We start from the raw sequence: 20,663 nt of genomic DNA, 5'->3' as shown, positions 1-20,663 counted from the left end.
CAGGCGTCCACGTGCCTAGGAGTCGAATTATTTATAAACGACCTTCTCGACTTTTTATAATCATTTTTACGCAAAAACAGTATGTAGCACATAACATATTGAGCATCCAGCCCCTGGTATTAATTTGAAATTAAACATCTTGAATTAAAATTATAGTCGCGATAAAAGCCATTAGTAGAAACAAGAAACCTGACGAGTAGGTTCCTATCACAATTCGTGATTGCAGAAAACATAATCTGATTTCAAGATCTCAATATTTAAAATATTTTTTTTTATTTATTTATTTTTTCACATAGAAAAAAGATTAGTAATATGCATGTAGCATATAAATATAATTCTACCAATTCCGGATTCCACATAGATAATACAAGTCTCCTAATTTGTGTGCTCATATTCTAGTTAGGACTCCCTCTTAAACCAGATGTTAGATCCGCTCTCTCGCAGATCGCTGTCTTATGAACGGCGAATTAGCTCGGTAACTGTTTAGCTATTTTTTAAATCACCAGAATCAAATTCAAATATGTTAACCGTTTCAAAAATTATTATTAATATTTACCTTAATTACCAATTACTTTGATACATGCTGTGCGCTTGCTAAAAAATGTAAAAAAGAGCATGTATTTATTTATTCACAGGGGGAGGGGGTTGTACAAAAGGGGCGCGATTTTTCTCTTTTGCACGGAGCGGTTGAAAAGGTAAATCCGGCCCTGTCGTAAGCAGTGTCTTATTTCAAATGGAAAATGTATAGGAATCCTATATTAAGATAGCCTGTATTCGTACGCCATTTTAATGTTTTATTTTTCTTAAACTAGATGGAATATAATCTGAAATTCTTCTTAATTCCTAAAACCCCATTGAAAATGAAAATAAGGAAATAAGAGCAAGTGTTGAGCTGCAACGGGTTCCCATGCAATTACTGAGGAAAACTGGCATTTATGCCCCTTTTCCCTTTCCTGATATCACTGCAGTTCTAAGAGAAGGCAGAATTATGAAACCGATTTCGAAAAAAAATTCAAAAATGAACTTCATTTTTGCTTTTTAATGAATACGCCTTACGCAACAGATTACATAATTATAATTATAGGTCTATTTTAGCTTTTAAGTATTCCATTTATATCAAAAATATTATCAGGGGAGCTAAAAAGATGTATTTATTTATCTCTAAGAAAAGAAATAAAGTCAAAAGTCGAGGTTCCACCGAGATTTGAACTCGGATCGCTGGATTCAAAGTCCAGAGTGCTAACCATTACACCATGGAACCTGCGTCGAAAGCTGAGATTTGAATTCTCAACATTTACTTGCAAGCACGATATTCCAACTGCGTGACGACGCGATGTAGAGAGCACCCGCGATTCGAATAAAAACAGACAAAATATGATTTTTACTTTATTTCCCAAATTTAAATGATCGTGAAAACGTTTTTACAAGAGAACATAAATGTAACCCGAGTTACAGAAAACCTCATATTAATGGCCTTTTTACAAAAGCGATTAAACCTAGTTACGTCGAAAACCGGCGTCTCATAAAAGTTAATTAACTACTCGCATGTACAAAAAATCTCCATTTCATTCTTTTTACTTCCTTTTACAAAAAAGGAAGTATTGTATTCGCGAAAAAATTTTCACTCAAAAATCGCCCTTAATTTCCATTTTGCTCACCCCCAAATGAATGTTGAGTTTTTTTTTCGATTCGACCACATGCGGAAAAGTGCCTAAGAATGTATAGACACGCGAAATATCCATTTTGACCATCACCGAGGTAATTACAACGACTTTTCTCGTGACGTCTGTATGTATGTGCGTATGTGCGTATGTATCTCGCATAACTCAAAAATGGTATGTCCTAGAAAGTTGAAATTTGGTACATAGACTCGTAGTGGGGTCTAGTTGTGCACCTCCCCTTTTGGTTGCTTTCGGATGGTCCTAAGGGGGCCTTTTGCACCTTTTTGGGGGGAAATCATTGTTAATTTCGATGTAAACTCAAGTGGCGTTATAATTTGTCGGACACTTGGCGATATATCGCCAGTCTTTTGGTCGCCAAGTTTTGTCGCCAACTTGGCGACAAATTTGGCGGAGTTTTTTTTTTTTTTTGGTTTCAATTTGGCCATTGTTGGTGATATTTAGAGAATAAATATTGAATCACATTAAAATAGCGAATAATGGGGAAATGACATTAAATTGGAGTAAAAGGAAGTCATGTGATGCACACATCAGCTCGTTTTCTTTTAAAATTCGTTGCAGAGAATTATTTTGAGCTTCAAATTTACTTTCATGCAAGTTTCCTTCGAATTTCAAAAATCTAAACAGAATTTGGTTCTTTAAGAATATTATTTTTTTCTTTATTATGGAAAAAAATATTATGATGGAAATGTCAAAAAAAAAAAAAAAAACAAGGTTCCACCGAGATTTGAACTCGGATCGCTGGATTCAAAGTCCAGAGTGCTAACCATTACACCATGGAACCTCCATCCCATGCTGGGATTTGAACCCGAGATGTCCTTTTGAGAGCAGACATGTCTAACCACTAGACAGCTTGGGATTACATTTGAAGCGAATAGAAATGAAGAAATCACGATTTGTGTCGTCACATCACGCAAAATAAAGCAAACAAGCAAAAGGTAACTTCAAAGAAGCGTATGAAATGGCTCAGCAAAAATAAATATTTCGACAATCGAAATGATATCATCCGTTGGAAAAGTTTCCGTTTATATATATTATTTCTTTTAGAGTGCTCATGCTGTGACTTGAGATTTGAATTAGTCAATGAGATATTAATACCAGTTTAGTAAGTTCTTAAAAAATAATGCTTCTTAAAATCGTCATCATTTAGATCAGTGGTGCAAAACCTTTTTCACCTGGAAGGCCGTATCTCTTTTTAGGATGAATCTCGCTGGCCAGAACAGATATAAAGTTAAATATGAGTATTTTTTTCCTCGGAAGCATGGAAAAATGCGAGAAAGGAAAAATAATTTCAAACTAAGCACGGTTGTTGAAGTCCAGCTGCGAAGAGCCAGCCTTTGACTCCGCCTTATTTCAGAACCGTCCATCATCATGAAAATTAACGAACGGAATTCGAAATGTGGTATTGGTTCTAGAGCTTGAAACGTCACCTTGTAAATTAAGAAATCAGCCAAAGAGGTACAACGTTTCAAATTTTTACGGTCAAGTCAGATGTCTCATTAGACAAGTCATATTCCAAGTTAGTGGGTGGATCCTCGTTTTACTTCTGTAAGCAACCATTGGTCAAAGACAACAACGCCTCTTATTATTAATTTGAATTGAAAATTGACGATTGTAAGGTTGCAGAAAAGAATGCAAAGCTTGTGTTTTTTACTTTTTTGCCAACTCAATGCAATTATTGCTACAACATTTCAGGTCAGAATAATCACGTAACGAAAATACATTCGGGGTACTTTTTTTTCATGCCGAAATGTCGCTAAACTCGAAAATACGGCACTAGACCTTTCTTCCTTCTCCACTTATTTTAAGGAATGAACTCGTTTTCTCAAATGATTGACAATGGTCAATTGTTTGCGGTCGAACTATATCATTACTGCAAGTTTATTTTATGAACACGAAGTTTCCACCTGCATTTAAGAAACTAATTTGTGACTCTTTGGCTCCAGAATTTTTCTTAGGCTCCAGAATGTCGATTGTCGAATGATGAGGATCGGTTGCTTTGATAGGTTAGAGAAGTGTCTTCGATTCGTAGTATTGAACAGAAGAACGGGCAACATTGATCAGCTTCGCGGACCTTATGCGGACCACGGGCCGTAATGGCATCAATTATTTGACCTGTAATTGGACACCAATGATTTAAATGTAAACTCATACTTCTTCATTTTTCGAGCCTTTCTTCGCGGTTGTCATACAGGTCTGAGTCCTTACTTGTATGTACTGTCCAATCACATTTGCGGTAAAAGATTGGGAAGCAGCGGCTCGGTTAAGACGATTCTACCAGAAAGAATATTTAATAAAAATAAAGAAAGAAAGGTGCACGTGCTTCGTTCAAAGTGTCTCTGTTTCGAATTTATCGAACTGGCATCCCTGCAAACTGATAAATTCGTCCGTTTTTGCATGTAAACTGCATGTTCGTCTTTCCATGTTATAGGTGGTCGGACAGTATATTGGACTAGGACTGGTAATAAGGCTTGAACACAACTATTCTCTAGAGGGTTAAACCTCAACTCCCTAATTTTATGAAACTATATCTGAAGCAAACCCAACCTGGCAGCGTTGTCATGATGTGGTTTGGATCTGTATAGCTTTCACAATGCTGCCAAGTAATGTCTTCCCCAATCGTAGAGACATAGAGTTGAAGATGCTTGAAACTAATCTTGTATCACCCCTCCAAGCGAATGAAATTTGTTTGACTGTTTCGGTCGGAATATTTAAATCAAAAGTGTCTTTTTGAAAGGTGAAAGTAATGAAATTTCAACATTCATCAGCGATTTGATTTTATTTGTCATCTTAATTTTAACTACCAACAATTTTGTTTTCAGCTGAAAGTAAGCAACCCAGATGATACACCTGCATCAGGAGAATCGATTGAAATTTGCGCCACCATCTCCAGAGAGAGAGAACTGAGCCATTGGTGGGCTACTAAAAAAGTGAAATTTTGCAGAAACTACACATCCAATGACGATGGAATCATCAAGTACACGATACCTCCGCAAAATGCCGACTCTACCAAGATCAACCTGGAAGTTAGTAAAAATATTTGTTATTATCATGCCGCATTTCCTGATTTTCCTTTGCAAGGGAATATACCAACGGAGCATTTCTTAGTTTCATCACAGAACGTATTGCTGTACCGTAAAGTGAGGCTACTTTAGCCTCTAGGGGCTACTTGAACCCATGAGAAAAAAGTGTTTAAAATCCGTTCTGGTTCTATAAAACTCAATGTATAGACTAAAAACTTTCTCCATGACAGGTAGCTGTATTAGGTAGAGGCTGGAGCATGAAACAAAGTTTCTGCTATTCCCCCCTTTTTCTAATTGAGGTTATGATTGCAAGTTGTCTAAACAGTTGTTTTTAGTGTCTGCAAATTTTCACATGTAAGTTCATGAAAACATTTGATATCATCAAGGAAAAGATAGTTTTATGTTTGCATTCTGTTTCTTAATAAAACAAGTGTTTCAAGATTATAGCTATATAATTAACACAGTAACTAATATAAGTTAGTAAAACTGCACTGGTCGCCTTAAAGTGGGGCTAGTTGAACCTGGCGTTCAAGCAGCTCCAAACCACATTTCATCACTAAATTATCCTAAGTAAGGTTTGTAATCTTTTAAAATGAAGACCTAAGTTACTATTTATACTGTTTGTTTGCAGATCTGGGGATAAAAAGGGTCCGAAAGTGAAATCTTTATGTAGCCCCACCGCGGAACTACTTGAACCTAATTTTTAGAAATAGAAAAAAAATATAAAGAGTTAAAATTAATGTTTTAAAAAGACTTACGGTGGTAGCAGAACGTCTGAAAAGTGGTAAAAACAAGGTTACCAGTTCACATTATGGTTTTAACCAAAAATTCAGTGTAAAACTCGCAAAAATATGAAATTTCGTGTCCAAGTAGCCCCAGAACTCAGAAATATTGCTAGAGGTTTTTTTTTTTTTTTCGCAGCGTGAAAATATTCCTTTACATTTTTAGAAGAGTAAAATTCATTTTGGAGCAGTAAATATACAAAAGCAATACCGATCATAATAATAGTGAACAGTTCTTATTTTTTGAAGTAACTTATTAAGGATGAAATGGAACAAGGCAGGGACTGCTGTTTACTATTTTGATACTTGACATTTAGAATGTTAGACATTAATTTTAAAAAATAACAAACAGTGAAATGAAATACTTTTAAAAATCCAATTATACTTGATTTACTTACACCAACTTACCACAATGCTTAGATTTTATTTAAAATGCAAAGCATGAAAATAAACTTGTCTAAATTTTGTAGTTGAAACCAGGAAAAACATTAATTTTAAGATGGTATACTTCGTTCAACTCCCTAAATCAGGAATAATTTTAAAGATGTTTTCACAATTCAGCGAAAATTAAACAAACTTCACATTTTGGCTATTATTCGAAAAATTACACTTAAAAACCGAATTTTTGAATTCCTGCTGTCGAGCGCGAATGTTCCACACGGGTCAAATAGTTCACTTTTATTGGTATCTAAACGAAAACACAACAGCTAGCGAGCTATAAGAAATGCTTATTGTATTTGTTTTATCTTGTTTATTTTACTTTGTTGCTTTTAATATGGCGTGTTTGTTTTAAATTGGTGTAAAGAAATATTTTCTTCTTTATAAATATTTAATCCCTCTTCTTAGGCAAAATCCACTTGCTACACAAAAAGTCCAAATAAGTCTGGACGAGAAAATTCTTTGACTCAACCGCAAACTAGTACATCTTTGACTCCCTGGTATTCCCCATCCGGCAACTTCATCCAACTGCAACCAGAACAAGATGTTCTAAAATGTGGTTCGGAGAAGAATCTAAAATTGCTTTTCACATCAAAAACCGACGCAGACTTTACTTTCTTTTATCAGGTATGTAATAAGTAGTTTCCATTAATTATTAATACATATTTTTTATTCATAGACTTATTTTTGGAAAGTAGTTAAACACTTTTATTTTTGTATGTTATCAAGAACTCAGTTGTTAACTGGGCAGGATGTAGAATAAAGGTAGATTGGCAACATAGTGGGTATATGGTTATTGTAAACTAAAGATTTTCTAATGGCGACATACTGGTCATTATGTGGCAAACCTAGTATTTGCCGTCATGTTGGTCCACGTTGCATGGAAACTACTTATTTGGCGGTATCACGATTTTTTTTCCATTATAATGAAATTTTAGAAAAGACAATTCAATAAACATGATTAAAGTTCTTTTAAACGCAAAATCTCGTTAAAAAAAATACATAATCATTTCAATCAATTAGCATGTAAAGAACTCCATCAAGTAAATAAAATAAGTCATTAAAACCAAGTTCCGTTAAAATGTTAAATAATCCACCAGGTAAAAAAAAAAAAAATAAGTGGTTAAAATTCATTAAAAGATAAAATAATGCTTCAAATAATTACATAAGTTTGTTTAAAAAATCATTAAAATTTCTATTGAGGTGCAAAATTAAAGCATGAAGAGCAAATTTGACGGAGAAGTTAACGACATTCTTTCGGTTTTTTCACCGCCAAGGTTGAAAGTGAAAATAAACAAGTCATCAAATGCCGATGTACAGTATGGCTCCAGGAAAAATTTGCTTGACCTGGGACGAGTTCATTTATGTTTGGATTGAAAGAGGATAAATTCTTTGATTGTCGCAACTCCAATAATCGTTATCGGAAGTGCAGCTTGGCTTTCTTCATTTCTGTTTTAACGAATGGAATCGCTTAAGTCTCAGTCGATCAAACATTAAAACAACGTATGAAAGCAAAATTTTAAGTGAAGGATTTACAAATGTTATTGCGAATTTTTAATCAATAGTCTAAGGCCACGACAAAAATAACCAATTACAATTTCCGCGCAATGAATTTTAAGGGAACTTTTTTCTTATCAGTCTGTTGAATCTTCGAACGAGAATCCGTTTTTGGTTAGTCATTTCTTTAATTCTGGCTGCAACAACATGATTAACAACAAAGGCTTTTGAACTCACGAAACGTTTGCTTATCCAACAGGTGCTACGCCAGGGCGTTGTAGTCTCATCAGGAACGGTAGATACCAGTTTCTCTGCTAAAGACGATGTTTCGCATAAGTATCAGGATGATGAGAAACTCGTGAACGAGAAAGAAACTCAAATTCTTCCTCCTGCATCTGAAGAAGATTTGAAATCTTCAACTGATGAAGAATGCCCTTCTGCAAGAGAAGCACGGTAAGTTTTTAACAGGAACCTGACTTTGTTTTTAATTAAAATCTAGTACATATTCCTTCTTTTTTGTCATAAAAATCTCCAGATTTTCCTGTAGTGCTATGAAAAGTGCCATTTTTGCATTATATGATTATGTGAATTGCGTAATTTAAAGGAAAAAAACGAAACTCAACCATCTTTTCTAATACTCTCGATGTGCCTCGGGGTTATCTTTTTAATATAGCTGTTTGAAACACTAGAAAGACTGAAAATCGCAGTATATTTTAACTTAAACGGTCTTAATCTGTTCCCACAGCGTGGTGCGGTTGCACACGACATCGATAAACGGCATCGATACAACAAAGGCATCGATAAACGTCCTACGACAAACGTTCTCTGGACACCTGATGTCCCTTACAAGACTAGACTCCGTGGTCAGCACGTTCCTCCAATCTTGCTCCCTGCGTTTTCTTTCTTTGCGGATATTTGAAAGCTCAAGTCTACCAACACATAGCAAGAATATTGCAAGGACTAATAGCAGCCATCTGTCAAGGTATCGCAGCAATATCACCTGAATGAGGTGCATCATTACAGGGGGTGGAGGAACGGTCCGCTCTGGGAGACACCTTTCAACCAAAATGGATTTAAATGTATGAAAAATGTAAATACTTCAATTCTAACATTTTCCCCAATATATTTTAATTATATTTAATCAATGAAACGTTATGTGTACTACTTTAAATTTTAAAATAAGTTCATCACACATCTGTGCAAAAAATAACTTGCTGCTTTTTTTTTTTTTTTTTTGTAAATTAATTTTTTCGTTCAAACAAAAAAAAAATTGATTTTCGATGAAACTCTGTGCTTTTTATTATTTTTTGTATGGGAGGGGGGTGACAACATAAATTTCTGCTTCGGGGAACACCCAGGAAAGGAATGCCACTAGGAAGGTAAAATAGAACTTCAAGTGGAAGCTTCAAAATTACTTAGAATATGAAGGCGAACGTTTCGACGAGTTCATTTCGAAACAGTGATTCAGGGTATGTAACATAAATTATGAACATTATTGTTTTCAAGTGTAAGTACATTTTTTCAAATTTTTTTTATTACTTTGTTATCCACACTTGAATTGTGAGAATTTATTTCTGCTGCATTCCGTACTTGGTGAAATACGATTTATTTACAATAAAAAGTTTGCATGAAAACTAATTTTATTGTTCAATAGTACAACATACAAAACCTAAAATCTGGATCGTTTACAATTTGACTTATATATATTTTATTCGCTTCTTTACCTATTCTCCCCTTTCCAGGTACATTCCACCCATTGGAGAAGTGGATCTCAGCGTCAGTGTCGATCCCACTTTGTCGCCTTCGTTCTACGTCTTGGTCTACTACCTCCGTGATGATCGAGAAGTAATTGCTGATTCCCAGAAATTCACCGTTGAGAAATGCTTCAAGAACAAGGTATCCCACCAAAAACATTCTGTAAAAAACTAGCCAAGTCTAGATGGAGCTGCTTGTTTATCTCTAAAAAGTAGTGAAATCTAGACAAAGTCATGACAAGTCTAAGGTTCCTTACTGCGATTTCTTTATTATTATAGTTAATGTTGTGTGACTTGGCCGTTAAATGGTACACAAGGGTATAAAACCAGGTGCTCCATGACACCATTGCACCAATCTTTCGCCAGAACCGCTACCCATTGACGATGGAAAATTGCCACTTGGAAAACGTGTAAACAAAATTGACTTGTACCCACTAACGTATAAAGAATGTTTAACGGCCAAGTCACACAACATTAACTATAATAATAAAGAAATCGCAGTAAGGAACCTTAGACTTGTCATGACTTTGTCTAGATTTCACTACTTTTTAGAGATAAACAAGCAGCTCCATCTAGACTTGGCTAGTTTTTTACAGAATGTTTTTGGTGGGATTTCACTTCTTTTTGTAGAAACATTTAATTTGTGTGATGTTCGAGTAGACTAAAGTTAGGCTAGATTAAATTAGAAGATGTGTCCCACTACGCTGGACTTTCGCAATGACAGTCGATTTTTTGATGTACCAAGAGTAGAAGGGGGCATTACCATATCTAATACAGCTGAGGGTTCTTCATTAGATACTTCAGACTTTCGATTTTTGACATCAAATGAAGCGGCCCACCAAGTTGAATATTTTTTGTAAAGGCGGTTAGCCTAGTTTTTATAGTTTTCCCTTTATGTAATCATCAAACCCTAACTCTGTACCAAATTTCACCTCTCTGAGTTTATGGGAAGTACAAGTTCTATTTTGATGATCATGAGTGAGTGAGTGTCATAAATGCGAAACTTTGCTTTCGCTTAACTTCGGAACTAAATGACCTACAGACTTGAAATTTCGGATTTCCAGTGTGTGATTATAGCTTACTGGATGACGAAAATTTCTGCGATCTGGTCTCATCAGAAGGTTCTCAAATAGGGGCCTGAAAATGCGACGAAATGGTTCCAGTAAAGATGGTACGGCAGTGTTTGCTTCGCGCTCGACTTGGCTGGGGCACTGCCGTGCCCCTCGATTAAGCTCGGAAGGAAAATCAATTCTCTCTTTTGTATCTTTTTCTTAACATCTTGTATTGATGCATATATATTTTTTAACAAAAGTTTTGTTGCAATTGTAGTTTTTACTACAGAGTTTTTGATCACATTTTGTTGAAATTTCGATGCTAAAAATTTGAAACGTAATTCTTTTGATCAATTTATAAAAATTACATAAATGCGGTGCCGAAAATGTATGCTTTTTGAAATCGTAGTTTTTGATACAAGCTGATTGATCTTAATCTGTTGAAATTTTGAATGTAGTACTACGGTTTTAATATTTACAAAAAGTAATATTGATTAATTCTAAGATGACACGGAGCCAGTACTGGATTAATAAAGCACAGTAGGCAAATGCTTAGAATGGAAACTTCAGTTTTGTTACTACTCTTGAAAATAAAATGTTAGTAAATTTCTATTTTTTACGCGACGCTATCTTTCTTTCTTTTTTTTTTTAATCAATAAATAACACATGGGCTAACCTTTTTTTTCTTTGGCAACCAGAATTTAAATTTTAATTTAGCTATAGTTGTAGCTCTGAATCGAAATACGAAGGTAGTTTTCTCGATCAGTTTTACTTTTTTAGATAAGTGCTTTTTTACTTTCTTCTATATCTAATATATAGAAGAAAGTATTGGATTCGTGCAAATTTTTTGAATTTCGAATTTTGACGGATTCGAACGTTTTGATGTTTGCTGAGTCCATTTCGACCATTTTTGGGAAATGTCTGTATGTCTGTTTGTGTGTGTGTTACGTATGTGTGTGACTAGTTTTTTGTGGCCGCTCTACTGCAAAAACTATCGTATGAAATCGAACGAAATTTGGTACACATATGCGCCGCTATGTGAACTTGTTTAAGATGCTGTTATTCCCAAAATGTTCAATTTAACTCCATCTCATGCAAGACGAAGTATTTGCATAGGATGGAGATCTATCTTATCCAGATACCCCATCGGAACCCAGGGAGTATCCATCCTGACGGAGTACCCCCGGGTTCTCCATATGTACACCCATTTCCAGAAAACTCTTCCGGAAAGGCTTAATTGCATTTTCAAAGTCAAAGTAGAAGTTTACTACTTTTGAGCAACAGCAGGTTTTCGGTCATCCCCTGAGCTGAATGCAGCATTTCAACCCTCTCCAGTTTTGCATGTTTCGTATGTATTTGTGATGTGATTAAGAAGATGTAAATGTAATCAATCTCAATGTAGCACTTTTAGATTATTGAGGTTACTCCGAGTCGGATATATATGATATAAAAGTTTACACATGAAATATTCTTTTAGGTGGCGTTTGAATTTGGAGATGAAGTTGCGCAACCTGGAATCAAAACTACAGTCACGCTGAAAGCCTCTCCGAACTCAATGTGCGGAGTGAAAATCGTGGATAAGAGTATCTCTTTGCTGAACTCAAATGATCAACTCACCACCGAAAAGGTAAATTTATCAGCTTATTTTAATTTGCCAATCCGTGCTATGTTTAACGACTTCAATCGCATGCTTTATGTAATTTTGAATTGAAAACTGAAAGTAGATCTTGTTGTGGGAAATTATGTTTTCGATGGAATGGATTTTAACGCGCATATCTCTTTCTCAGTCAGACTGTGTCAGTAAGAATTTTTTCGTAATAGATGTCAAAATGCTTAATTGAAACTCTGTGGCGGATTTGCAGGTTTGTGCGGTCTGCCTCAGAAGAGTAAATTGTAATAGAGGAAGCCTAGTCCAATGATTGGTTTAGCAAAAGCTGAACCAAAGACCTCAAGTCACGTGACTCAACAACGACGAAGGGTTGGCACGTTTTGCGGGAAACATGCGAAAGAAACCTAATTTCTTACAATGCTTTGCTTCAAAATCTATCACGTGATTTGGGATCTTTGTTTTATGAAGGAAAGTCTTCACTCCCTCCATTTTATCTTTTCTCAATGGGTCCGCCGCTGTCAGAAAGTATTAACGTAACCGCTAGATGGTAGCTTAAGTATCGACACGTCCGCAATCTTGGGTCTAAATTAATAAGAAAGAGTTATACGAAACCTAAATCAAGAAGCAAAACAACGCTACTTCGCCATTGCAGACATGGAAGGTATATAAAGCTCAAGATTAAGGATTTCTGAATAGAAGCCACTTTTGCTAGCCAATTTTTATAACGTATATATCCATAGCGCAAAAAGTGAAGAACTCATTCGCTGATTGTAGTATTAACAAGTTTACGGATTATGATACTCTACATTGTACAAGAACAATGAGCAAAATTTTAATAAATTTATATTTTACATAAAGATATAAACATCTAATAAAATGTGATGTTTCACAATTTTTTAAATATAATACAAATTTAGGTCAGAATATTTCTGATCTTTGAGTAAGAAAATTTCTGTCTGCGAAATGAATAGCAAAGATGGGATTAGAAGCGAAATTTTGTAGCGAGATATTGCTTTTTACAAATAAACCATAACATGGTTGCCACTTTTTGCGACTGAGACTTGGTTTTTTTGGTAACCATTTTCAATGAAATGATCGCCAGTTGGCGACAGGCGACCGCTAATCTTGAGTTTTAGGAAGAAAGCATCGTTTAGCCCCAAGATGGCGGACGCATCGCTACTTATTATACGTTCATGGCCCTACTTAATTCTTATAGACTGACAATCGCTGAAATTCGTGGCAACAGAGAGGGCGCTACAGAGAACCCCTGTTTCTATTAGGTTGCCATTGATTGGTGGATGCAGGAGTTCCGTGCAGCGCCTCTTGCGGTCAAAATGGGCGAGGTCCAATCAAAAATAAACAAACTTTGAAACGTTGACATTGATTGGTGGATGCATGAGCTGCATCGGTTTAACACAGAAAAGTCATAAATTGACAAGGCCCGTTAAGCGTCAGCGCCATCTAGTTTGGCCATGCTACGATTCAGGGCTTTAAATACACAACGAGAAATTGGTTCCATGTGCAATCAAAACCTTCTAGTAAACGGCAGTAAAAAAGCAGGTGTCCGAAAAGCTTTTGCCGTAGCTTGAAAGGATGCAAACAGCATTGCATCCGCGTAGGCTACGCTTTTGTCCATTTACATTAAGATTCTCGCGTTCAGTTTTGACCTGTGGCTGCAGCTACGGCAGTTGGCATCTATAGTTGGGGCAAACCTAACCTGTCAGTGTCGTACAGGATCTGCATAACCTCTTCAATGTTGCCAGGTTAGGTTTGTCCAACGTCGCCATTCATTTTCGGGGGTCCCTTTTCCTTTCATACAATTGTATAAAACGCTTATGTTAATTTTAGCAGTGGCGTTGCTACGAGGAGGGGGCGGGGGGTGGTCCGCTCCGGGTGTTACCCGTCTGGGTGGTAACAACCAAAGTGTAGTTGCGAGTTTTTGAAAAATATAAAGCTGAAATGCACTTTTAAGACTACTAATTTCAAAATTTTCCCGGGGGGGGGGCATCAACCATACTCGGCACGCCACTGATTTTAGAATCACCTTCTTGGCCCTTATGGGATCGTGCGAGTCCTTCACCAATGCGACATGCTAAATCCTCCATTGTCGAAAATGTTCCATTCTTGCACTGCCCTCGAGTTTATTTAGTCATTCCTTTGCCAGATCGTGCCACGGGCCCCGTATATTTTTGTCGACAGACACACAAAATAGCTTATAATCTCCTTTTTTTCTACTGAGCTACTTCTCAATCTGGATCCCTAATTACTCCTGTATAATCTATCTCAGAATTATTGTCATTCGTCTTTGGACGAGTTCATTTCAAAACCGGTTGAAAAAAAGCGAAGCGTGGTTTGTGTGTGTGTGTGTTATTATCAAGCATTGGCGGAGCAATCTTTTTTCGGTGAATAAGATGATTAAAAGTCATAATTAATCATTATTTTTGTTTGAATTCAGAAACACTTTTTTACATGTTTCAGGTGTTCAACTTTATCGAAAGTATGGACATTGGCAGATATTATGGAGTAAACCGCTGCAATGAAAAAACACCACAACCAGGTATTTTTTTTTGTCTATTGATACTAACATTCCAAAGAGTAGACACATTATCATATTTTTCGCGCATGGTTATATAATGGGATCAAAAAGAGTAGTAACAGTAGTAATAGAAAATGTTTGCTTAAATACGTTGTTTAAGCGAGTAATTTTGTTAACCAACCTACTGATGGTCATGCTGTTTATTTAACACATTATTTTGCTAACTCATGTTTTCGAAACAGATCCTCCCGTCAAACGATGCTTACAATGAACGAACAATTTCGTGAAGTCTAATCTGTTGGCATTTTCTTTGTTTAATTCATTTTGCCAATCGAAACATTTGTATTTGTATTTGGCAAAAGAAAAAAAAAAATTGCGAAATAAAGTGTTAATTTTTGTCAAAAAGCTATTTCGTACTTTTTCTCAACAAATGATTCAGGTATCATCAAAATATGTACTCTGTTAAACTACGACCGGAAAGTAGTTTTTTTTTTCCAAACAAGTTTTTGCCACATCAGAACAATCTGTCAGATTGTGCAATGTCGGTCTAGTATAGTGGGTGTTGGTTGAGACAGCTCACCGCACTTAGGGGCAATTCATTACTTACTTAAGGATGATTTTGGCAATTTTTGACCCTGTAAAGGTACGTAAAATTTTTCACTCCTCCCTCCCCCCCCCCCCCCGCCCCACCCGCCTATTAATACGTAAGATTCTATTTCGTTTTTGAAAATAATAAAGTAACGAATCTTACATCACTGGAATCGTTATTGAATTCACTATCATTTAATTAAACCTTTTTGTGTAAAGAAATATTTACTATAAAGTTGGAATTTAGACTAAATGTTTTTTCGACATTGTTTTTGTAAATGATGCAATACTAATTAAAAGTAAAACATGCCATACATAGTGCGACTCTTTTATTATATTTTACACTATTAATTCTTTGTAAAGCAGATAAAAAACAGCTCCTCTTAATACGTTTTTTACCTTCCAGACGCGAAGGAAATAATATAATCCCTGCCAAACCACTTGACCGCGCGATTTCTGATATAAAATGTCGACTTGAAAAATATTACGTAAGAATGAGTTTAATAAAAAGTAAGGGTACATAGAGATTTTTCTAACCCCCCCCCCTCGGGACCCTTACGTAATTAATGAATAGCCCCTCATTAGCATTTTAAAGGATTCGTTTTGAGTAGTGTGACCTTGCATGATGATGATAATCAGAATTTAAAACCATGTTTGTTTGTTTTTTTTTGTTTTTTTTTTTGTAAATCTCTGTATTAAACCCTCCCGCCTCGCATTGCAGAATCTAATATCCATTTATTCCTGCCGCTATGTGCTTGATAACCCCTCAAACTAGAGTACACGAATATGTTGATGTTCGGTAGGTAATGTTTACATACAAATGCTAACAAAATATTTTTTAACATAGGTCATGAAACACAATTATTCAGATCATCTATGTGATCTTTACACCTACATGTGGTGTAAATGTTTATAGTTTTAATATATACTCATTTAGAAATTAATTATGTTCTCCCTTTTTTAATTACTATTTAGGACTTTACAGTAAATCCAGTGATATGATCGTAAAACCCAGACCATGGTCCGCTTCTTCGTATGAAGATTCTTTAGCTGCTTTTGAAGTAAGTAAAAATATATACGGAAATATTTCCAATACTTCAATCTGTCTGAAAAGAATGATTTTTTTTTAGAATTAAAGTAAAGATTTTATAAAAAGTTGGGGAGATCGTAGAAAAAGTATGACGCGAAATGTTTATCAAAGGTCATTCGAGAAGCAGAATAAAAAATCAATTGTAATGCAGTCGAGGTCCGAAAACTCGGCCTAGTGTGGACAAAAAATGCAGGGTATGAAAATAATGGGTTATCAGACATGCCCACGCAACAGGTTTTACGCACAAGGTTACTTTGTTTTGTTCCACCAGAAAGTGGCCGAGTTTTTTTTATCGAGTTCCGAGTTTTCGACTTGTCAATGCAAACATGAAAAGTCATTAATGTTCAAACTACTCATGAAATTTATGCCTGAAGAAACTGCCTAGTACGTTTTCCATACTATCAATATAATTAGTAATTTTCAAAACATTTAATCGATCAATAATACATTTACAGTAGAACCTCATTTATCCAGCCCTTGTTTATCCAGATCTCCAATTGATCCGGACCAAATTGCAGAGTTAAAGGAATTTTATTCGTTCAAATAATAGTTTTAAATTATGATCACAACAACAGAGCTATGAATACGCTAAATATACTCTCTTTTTATTTTAATTAAATTTGATTGTACAATGTCGGTCTAGTATAGCTAATAAATAACAGGGAGTACTGTCAGTAAGACACCACTGCAGCTGAGTTATAATTGATTAGAGTGTTTGTGAGAAAGTATCTTATGTAATTTTGTTACAAAGCATTGTGTTTTTGCTGCAATAAAATATAAATCTGCTTAGTGTAAAAGCACTTATTTGTGGGAGCCTATAATTTTCACGAATCTTTCATAATCGCGAAAATTTAAGCCTTGCAAAAAAAAAAACGTTATACAGCGAAACCCCGATTTTACGTTTTTCAAGGGACTGGATTGAAAAAACGCAAAATACAGGGAAAATGTAAAATGCTGGAAATCATAGCAGCAGAACTGATGATGGGACCCGACATAAAAACGTTAAATGTGAGGAAAACGTAGATTCGGGGGAGGTAAAATCGGGGATCGGAGTTTCACTGTATATACTATCCACTTTCAGTTTTGTTCATGAAATCACCGATAACTTCATTTTCGCCATTGCCAAAATAACGCGGATTTCAGTTTATCCGGATTACCATTTGTCCCAGTTAGTCTAGATAAATGAGGTTTTATTGTACACTAATGTTACCCGCACGGTTTTGCCCTTAGTAGAATATTAAAAAGTCATTTGGTTCGCCTGTATATTAATAAATAATGGATGATGAATTTCTCGCCATTTGGCTATGTTCATTTGCTCGCCCATGTTACGGTTTCACGTAATGATAATTTGGTAATTTAATTGTCCACCTTGTCCAATTTGATCGGTAAAATGTTCTTGAAATTGGAATATAAAAAGAACAAAATCGAATTTTCGAAAAATCGCTTCAAGGTGAAACCCCCATGCTACAAATTAATTTTGTGTCAAATGTCATGAAAATCGGCCGTACGGTTTAGACCTGTGCGCGTCACAAAGATCCAGACAGAGAGACTTTGAGCTTTATTATTAGTAAAAAAGATGTGTTTGTTCGATAACGTGTGCATAAGATTACACAAATTACGTACCAAATTCTCGCACGAATTGTGTTTCTTTTATCATAAATATTTCTCGCTATTGAGTGTTTTTATAGTATATTTTATTCATTGATAATTTTAATTTATTTCAAAAGAATTGTGGCTTATTGGTCATCAGCGATTTGACTCTGTTTACCCGACCCTGCAAGAGTAACCGTGGAGGTGACAATGTTTACTATGACTACTCAAGCGATATAGCTCCTCAAAGTGCTGGCCATGGTAAATATTATATTTTTTTTATTATTTTTAACTGGAAATTTATATCGTTGAAATAATGAATACCTACGTACATAATTAGCTTAATTTTGACAATCAAACATTATTTGAAAATTAATAAACCTCTAGCATATGAATTCCGTTCATGCTGAGGTGCCTACCCCCCCTTAAATAATAACTCCTCTCTGTTTTGATTATGCTTCCGTTTGCAACCTAAATCGCATCAACTTATTGCTGTAAGGGCCACCGAGAGTCAAGCCGGGTCACCAAGATTCCTCCCCCCGTACAACTTGTAAAATTTATACTACATTGACTCTGAGGCGGGCCCCCTAGTTTCCGACTAGGCTGACGTGGCCTCTCGTAGGCCCTGACTACTGTTTTCCGTGCAACTGCATAAAGAACAATTATACATTTTTAGTTTTTCTGTTTTCGATGTACGTATTTAACCAGGTACACAAGTAGAGGATTAAGAAAGAAAAGATTTTTTTTTCTCGAACCGTGGGTTCGAGAAAACCCACGAAGCAGAAAACTCGAAGCAGGACTTAATTTTCATGGAAGTTCACGGTAGCTGTGCTCCTGCAATTCTTTTCAATTCTAGGTGAATGTTAACATTTTTGATGAAATTTTAAGTATTTACGCCAAAATTCAAAGTTGAAAAGTATAATACTGTATACAGACAAAGGAGTGGTTCCCGTGGAAAATTTTCGAAATATAACTTTAAAGCTGTTTTAGTCATTCTTATTGGCGTTAAGAGAAGAAAACAAAGGAGGAAGGGTATACAGGGCCTGCCAGCAAGAAATTTTCAAAATAGACGTCAAAAATTTCAACTTTTGGAGGGGAAAGGAAGTGGCGTTCTCTCTCAATATTTTTCCCAAGACTGAAGTTCATTTTTGGTAATCTTTGACGACGTAAGAGGTCGAGGGCTCATCCGGGAAATTTCGACATTAATCTCTAAAAAACGCAATTGTAGGCCACCTTTGCTGCTGCTGAAGGCGGCGCGAAGCGTTCCTTCGAAAATCATTTAAAATTGAAGTCCTTACGATAGTTTAAGACTCTTTGGTGACTGCAGGGCATGTGATGGCTCTCTCGGGGTAATTTTTGATATTGAAATCTCAAGAAGCAACTTTAAGCTGCACCTTATAATCCAAGAGAAAAGGGGACGAGTTTCACACTCGAGATGTGTTTTTCAAAATTAAAGTCAAATTTAGGCCATCTGTGAAAGAAATGGCTTGCTAGACTCTCCCACGGAAATTGCTGAAAACAAAATTGTAAATCTTTGGTAATGTTAAGGAATTAAAAAGAAATCAGGGGCTTTCTCTGGGAATTTTTCGGCGTTGAAGTTTGAAAAACAGAATTTTAGGCTATCGTTGGTGTCGTTAGGAAGATTACTTAGCGTTACCGAAAACGTGGCCATTTTTTTCGGGAACAGCAGAAGAAAGAAGGGTGAGGAGGTTCGGTCCCGATATCTTTGTGTGTTTTTGCGAAACGGAAATTTTAGGGTACTTTTGGAAAGGAAAGGAAGAGTTTGCTGTTAGCTCAATTTTTCACCATTTTACAGGGGCTTAGCCCCCTTATATTCGTTTTTCGGCATTTAGTGCTGCCATCTACATGAGAAATTCAGAAGCTATTATTTTCCAGAAAAAATCCCTATTTGCACACGAAAAGTAATTTAGTATGTAAAAACATCACACATTCGCAATTAAAAAATTAAACCTTCGCAGAGGTTTTATGTAGGAGGTCAAAGAAAGTAAAAATAGAATTTTTTTTTTTTTTTTTTTCGAATCTTGTGATGGATGAGACTTTTTTTCCTCTGCACAGTTTACTATATAAATCTGCAAGTGCTGTCATCTGTTGAGCACTTTAAGAAACTTGTTCATTTAAATACGTCACAATATTTGCTTCATAGTTCAATTTGCAATTATGAATTTGAAATTTTATCTAATGAGAAACTTCTTCGGAAAATTATAACTACATTTAAATTTGGCCTTAATTTTTTCAGGGCTTAAAATGCGATCAAAATGTAAGTATCATTTTTGATAGAATTATGCTTTATCTTCCTTTCTGTCCTTTCAAAATACAGATTTTTACTTTTTGAAAGAGTCTTACAGAAGGAACAATATGAAATTTCGTTACAAAAGAAAAAAAAAATTCTGAGGGATATTTTTAATGAAGGTGAAAAATAACTTTCTGCTTTCTTCCATCGAGTTGTTCTCCTCATTAGTGCTGCTTACTTGTTACAAATTACTTGTAGTTGATCTCACTCCTTCTCAAAATTATTTAAATAAATAGATGAATAAGTAATTAAACTAAAGTAATTTGATATTGAAGCTGAAATATGCAGTTTTTTTTGAGGGAAGGAGCAGCATAAATCTTATGCCCAAAGTTACAAAAAAATGTCTAAAAAGAATAAAGCACTAATGATTCATAGGAACTGCCAGTCAAAAAGTAGTTTTCCTTATTCACCTATATTGATACTCATTTCCTAAAAATATTTCTGCTGAAATATCAAACGAAGACATACATTCCTCATTCTTAAAGCCACAAAGGGTTAAAACACTGTCTGACCACATTTGTCACGGAATTGGCAAGATGGCAGCTAAGACAATATCGGAATGGGTCTAAAACAGGAAAAAAGGAAACGTTGTGAAAATTTTTGAATCACGTGTTCATTCATTTGGATCTATCTATGCCTTAAATTCCACAAATTGGCATCCATGCAAAGTAATAGTAGAAAGGCGAACATCCGCTTTTAAACCGGATGTTCGCC

The 20,663-nt window shown here is 35.4% G+C and overlaps 1 protein-coding gene and 2 non-coding genes across 3 annotated transcripts in view; 1 reads left to right on the top strand and 2 right to left on the bottom strand.

Moving 5' to 3' along the window:
* The window catches only part of LOC129225102 (murinoglobulin-1-like), a 146,313-nt gene that overhangs the window by 87,623 nt on the left and 38,027 nt on the right, over window positions 1-20,663 (top strand). Inside the window, exons 12-19 of the mRNA XM_054859661.1 lie at window positions 4,502-4,705; window positions 6,331-6,549; window positions 7,679-7,872; window positions 9,162-9,315; window positions 11,703-11,852; window positions 14,313-14,391; window positions 15,934-16,019; window positions 17,776-17,899. Coding sequence (XP_054715636.1) covers window positions 4,502-4,705; window positions 6,331-6,549; window positions 7,679-7,872; window positions 9,162-9,315; window positions 11,703-11,852; window positions 14,313-14,391; window positions 15,934-16,019; window positions 17,776-17,899 — 1,210 coding nt within the window. The remainder of the gene's footprint in view (window positions 1-4,501; window positions 4,706-6,330; window positions 6,550-7,678; window positions 7,873-9,161; window positions 9,316-11,702; window positions 11,853-14,312; window positions 14,392-15,933; window positions 16,020-17,775; window positions 17,900-20,663) is intronic.
* On the bottom strand, window positions 1,190-1,261 carry Trnaq-uug (transfer RNA glutamine (anticodon UUG)). The gene has a single exon. It is a non-coding gene; the product is annotated as a tRNA-Gln (tRNA).
* Window positions 2,392-2,463, bottom strand: Trnaq-uug (transfer RNA glutamine (anticodon UUG)). The gene has a single exon. It is a non-coding gene; the product is annotated as a tRNA-Gln (tRNA).

This window comes from Uloborus diversus, chromosome 6, assembly GCF_026930045.1.
Source record: "Uloborus diversus isolate 005 chromosome 6, Udiv.v.3.1, whole genome shotgun sequence".
Classification (NCBI taxonomy): Eukaryota; Metazoa; Arthropoda; class Arachnida; order Araneae; family Uloboridae; genus Uloborus; species Uloborus diversus.
Note: the sequence above shows the minus strand (reverse complement) of the source record. Positions and strands in the feature narration are given on the sequence as shown.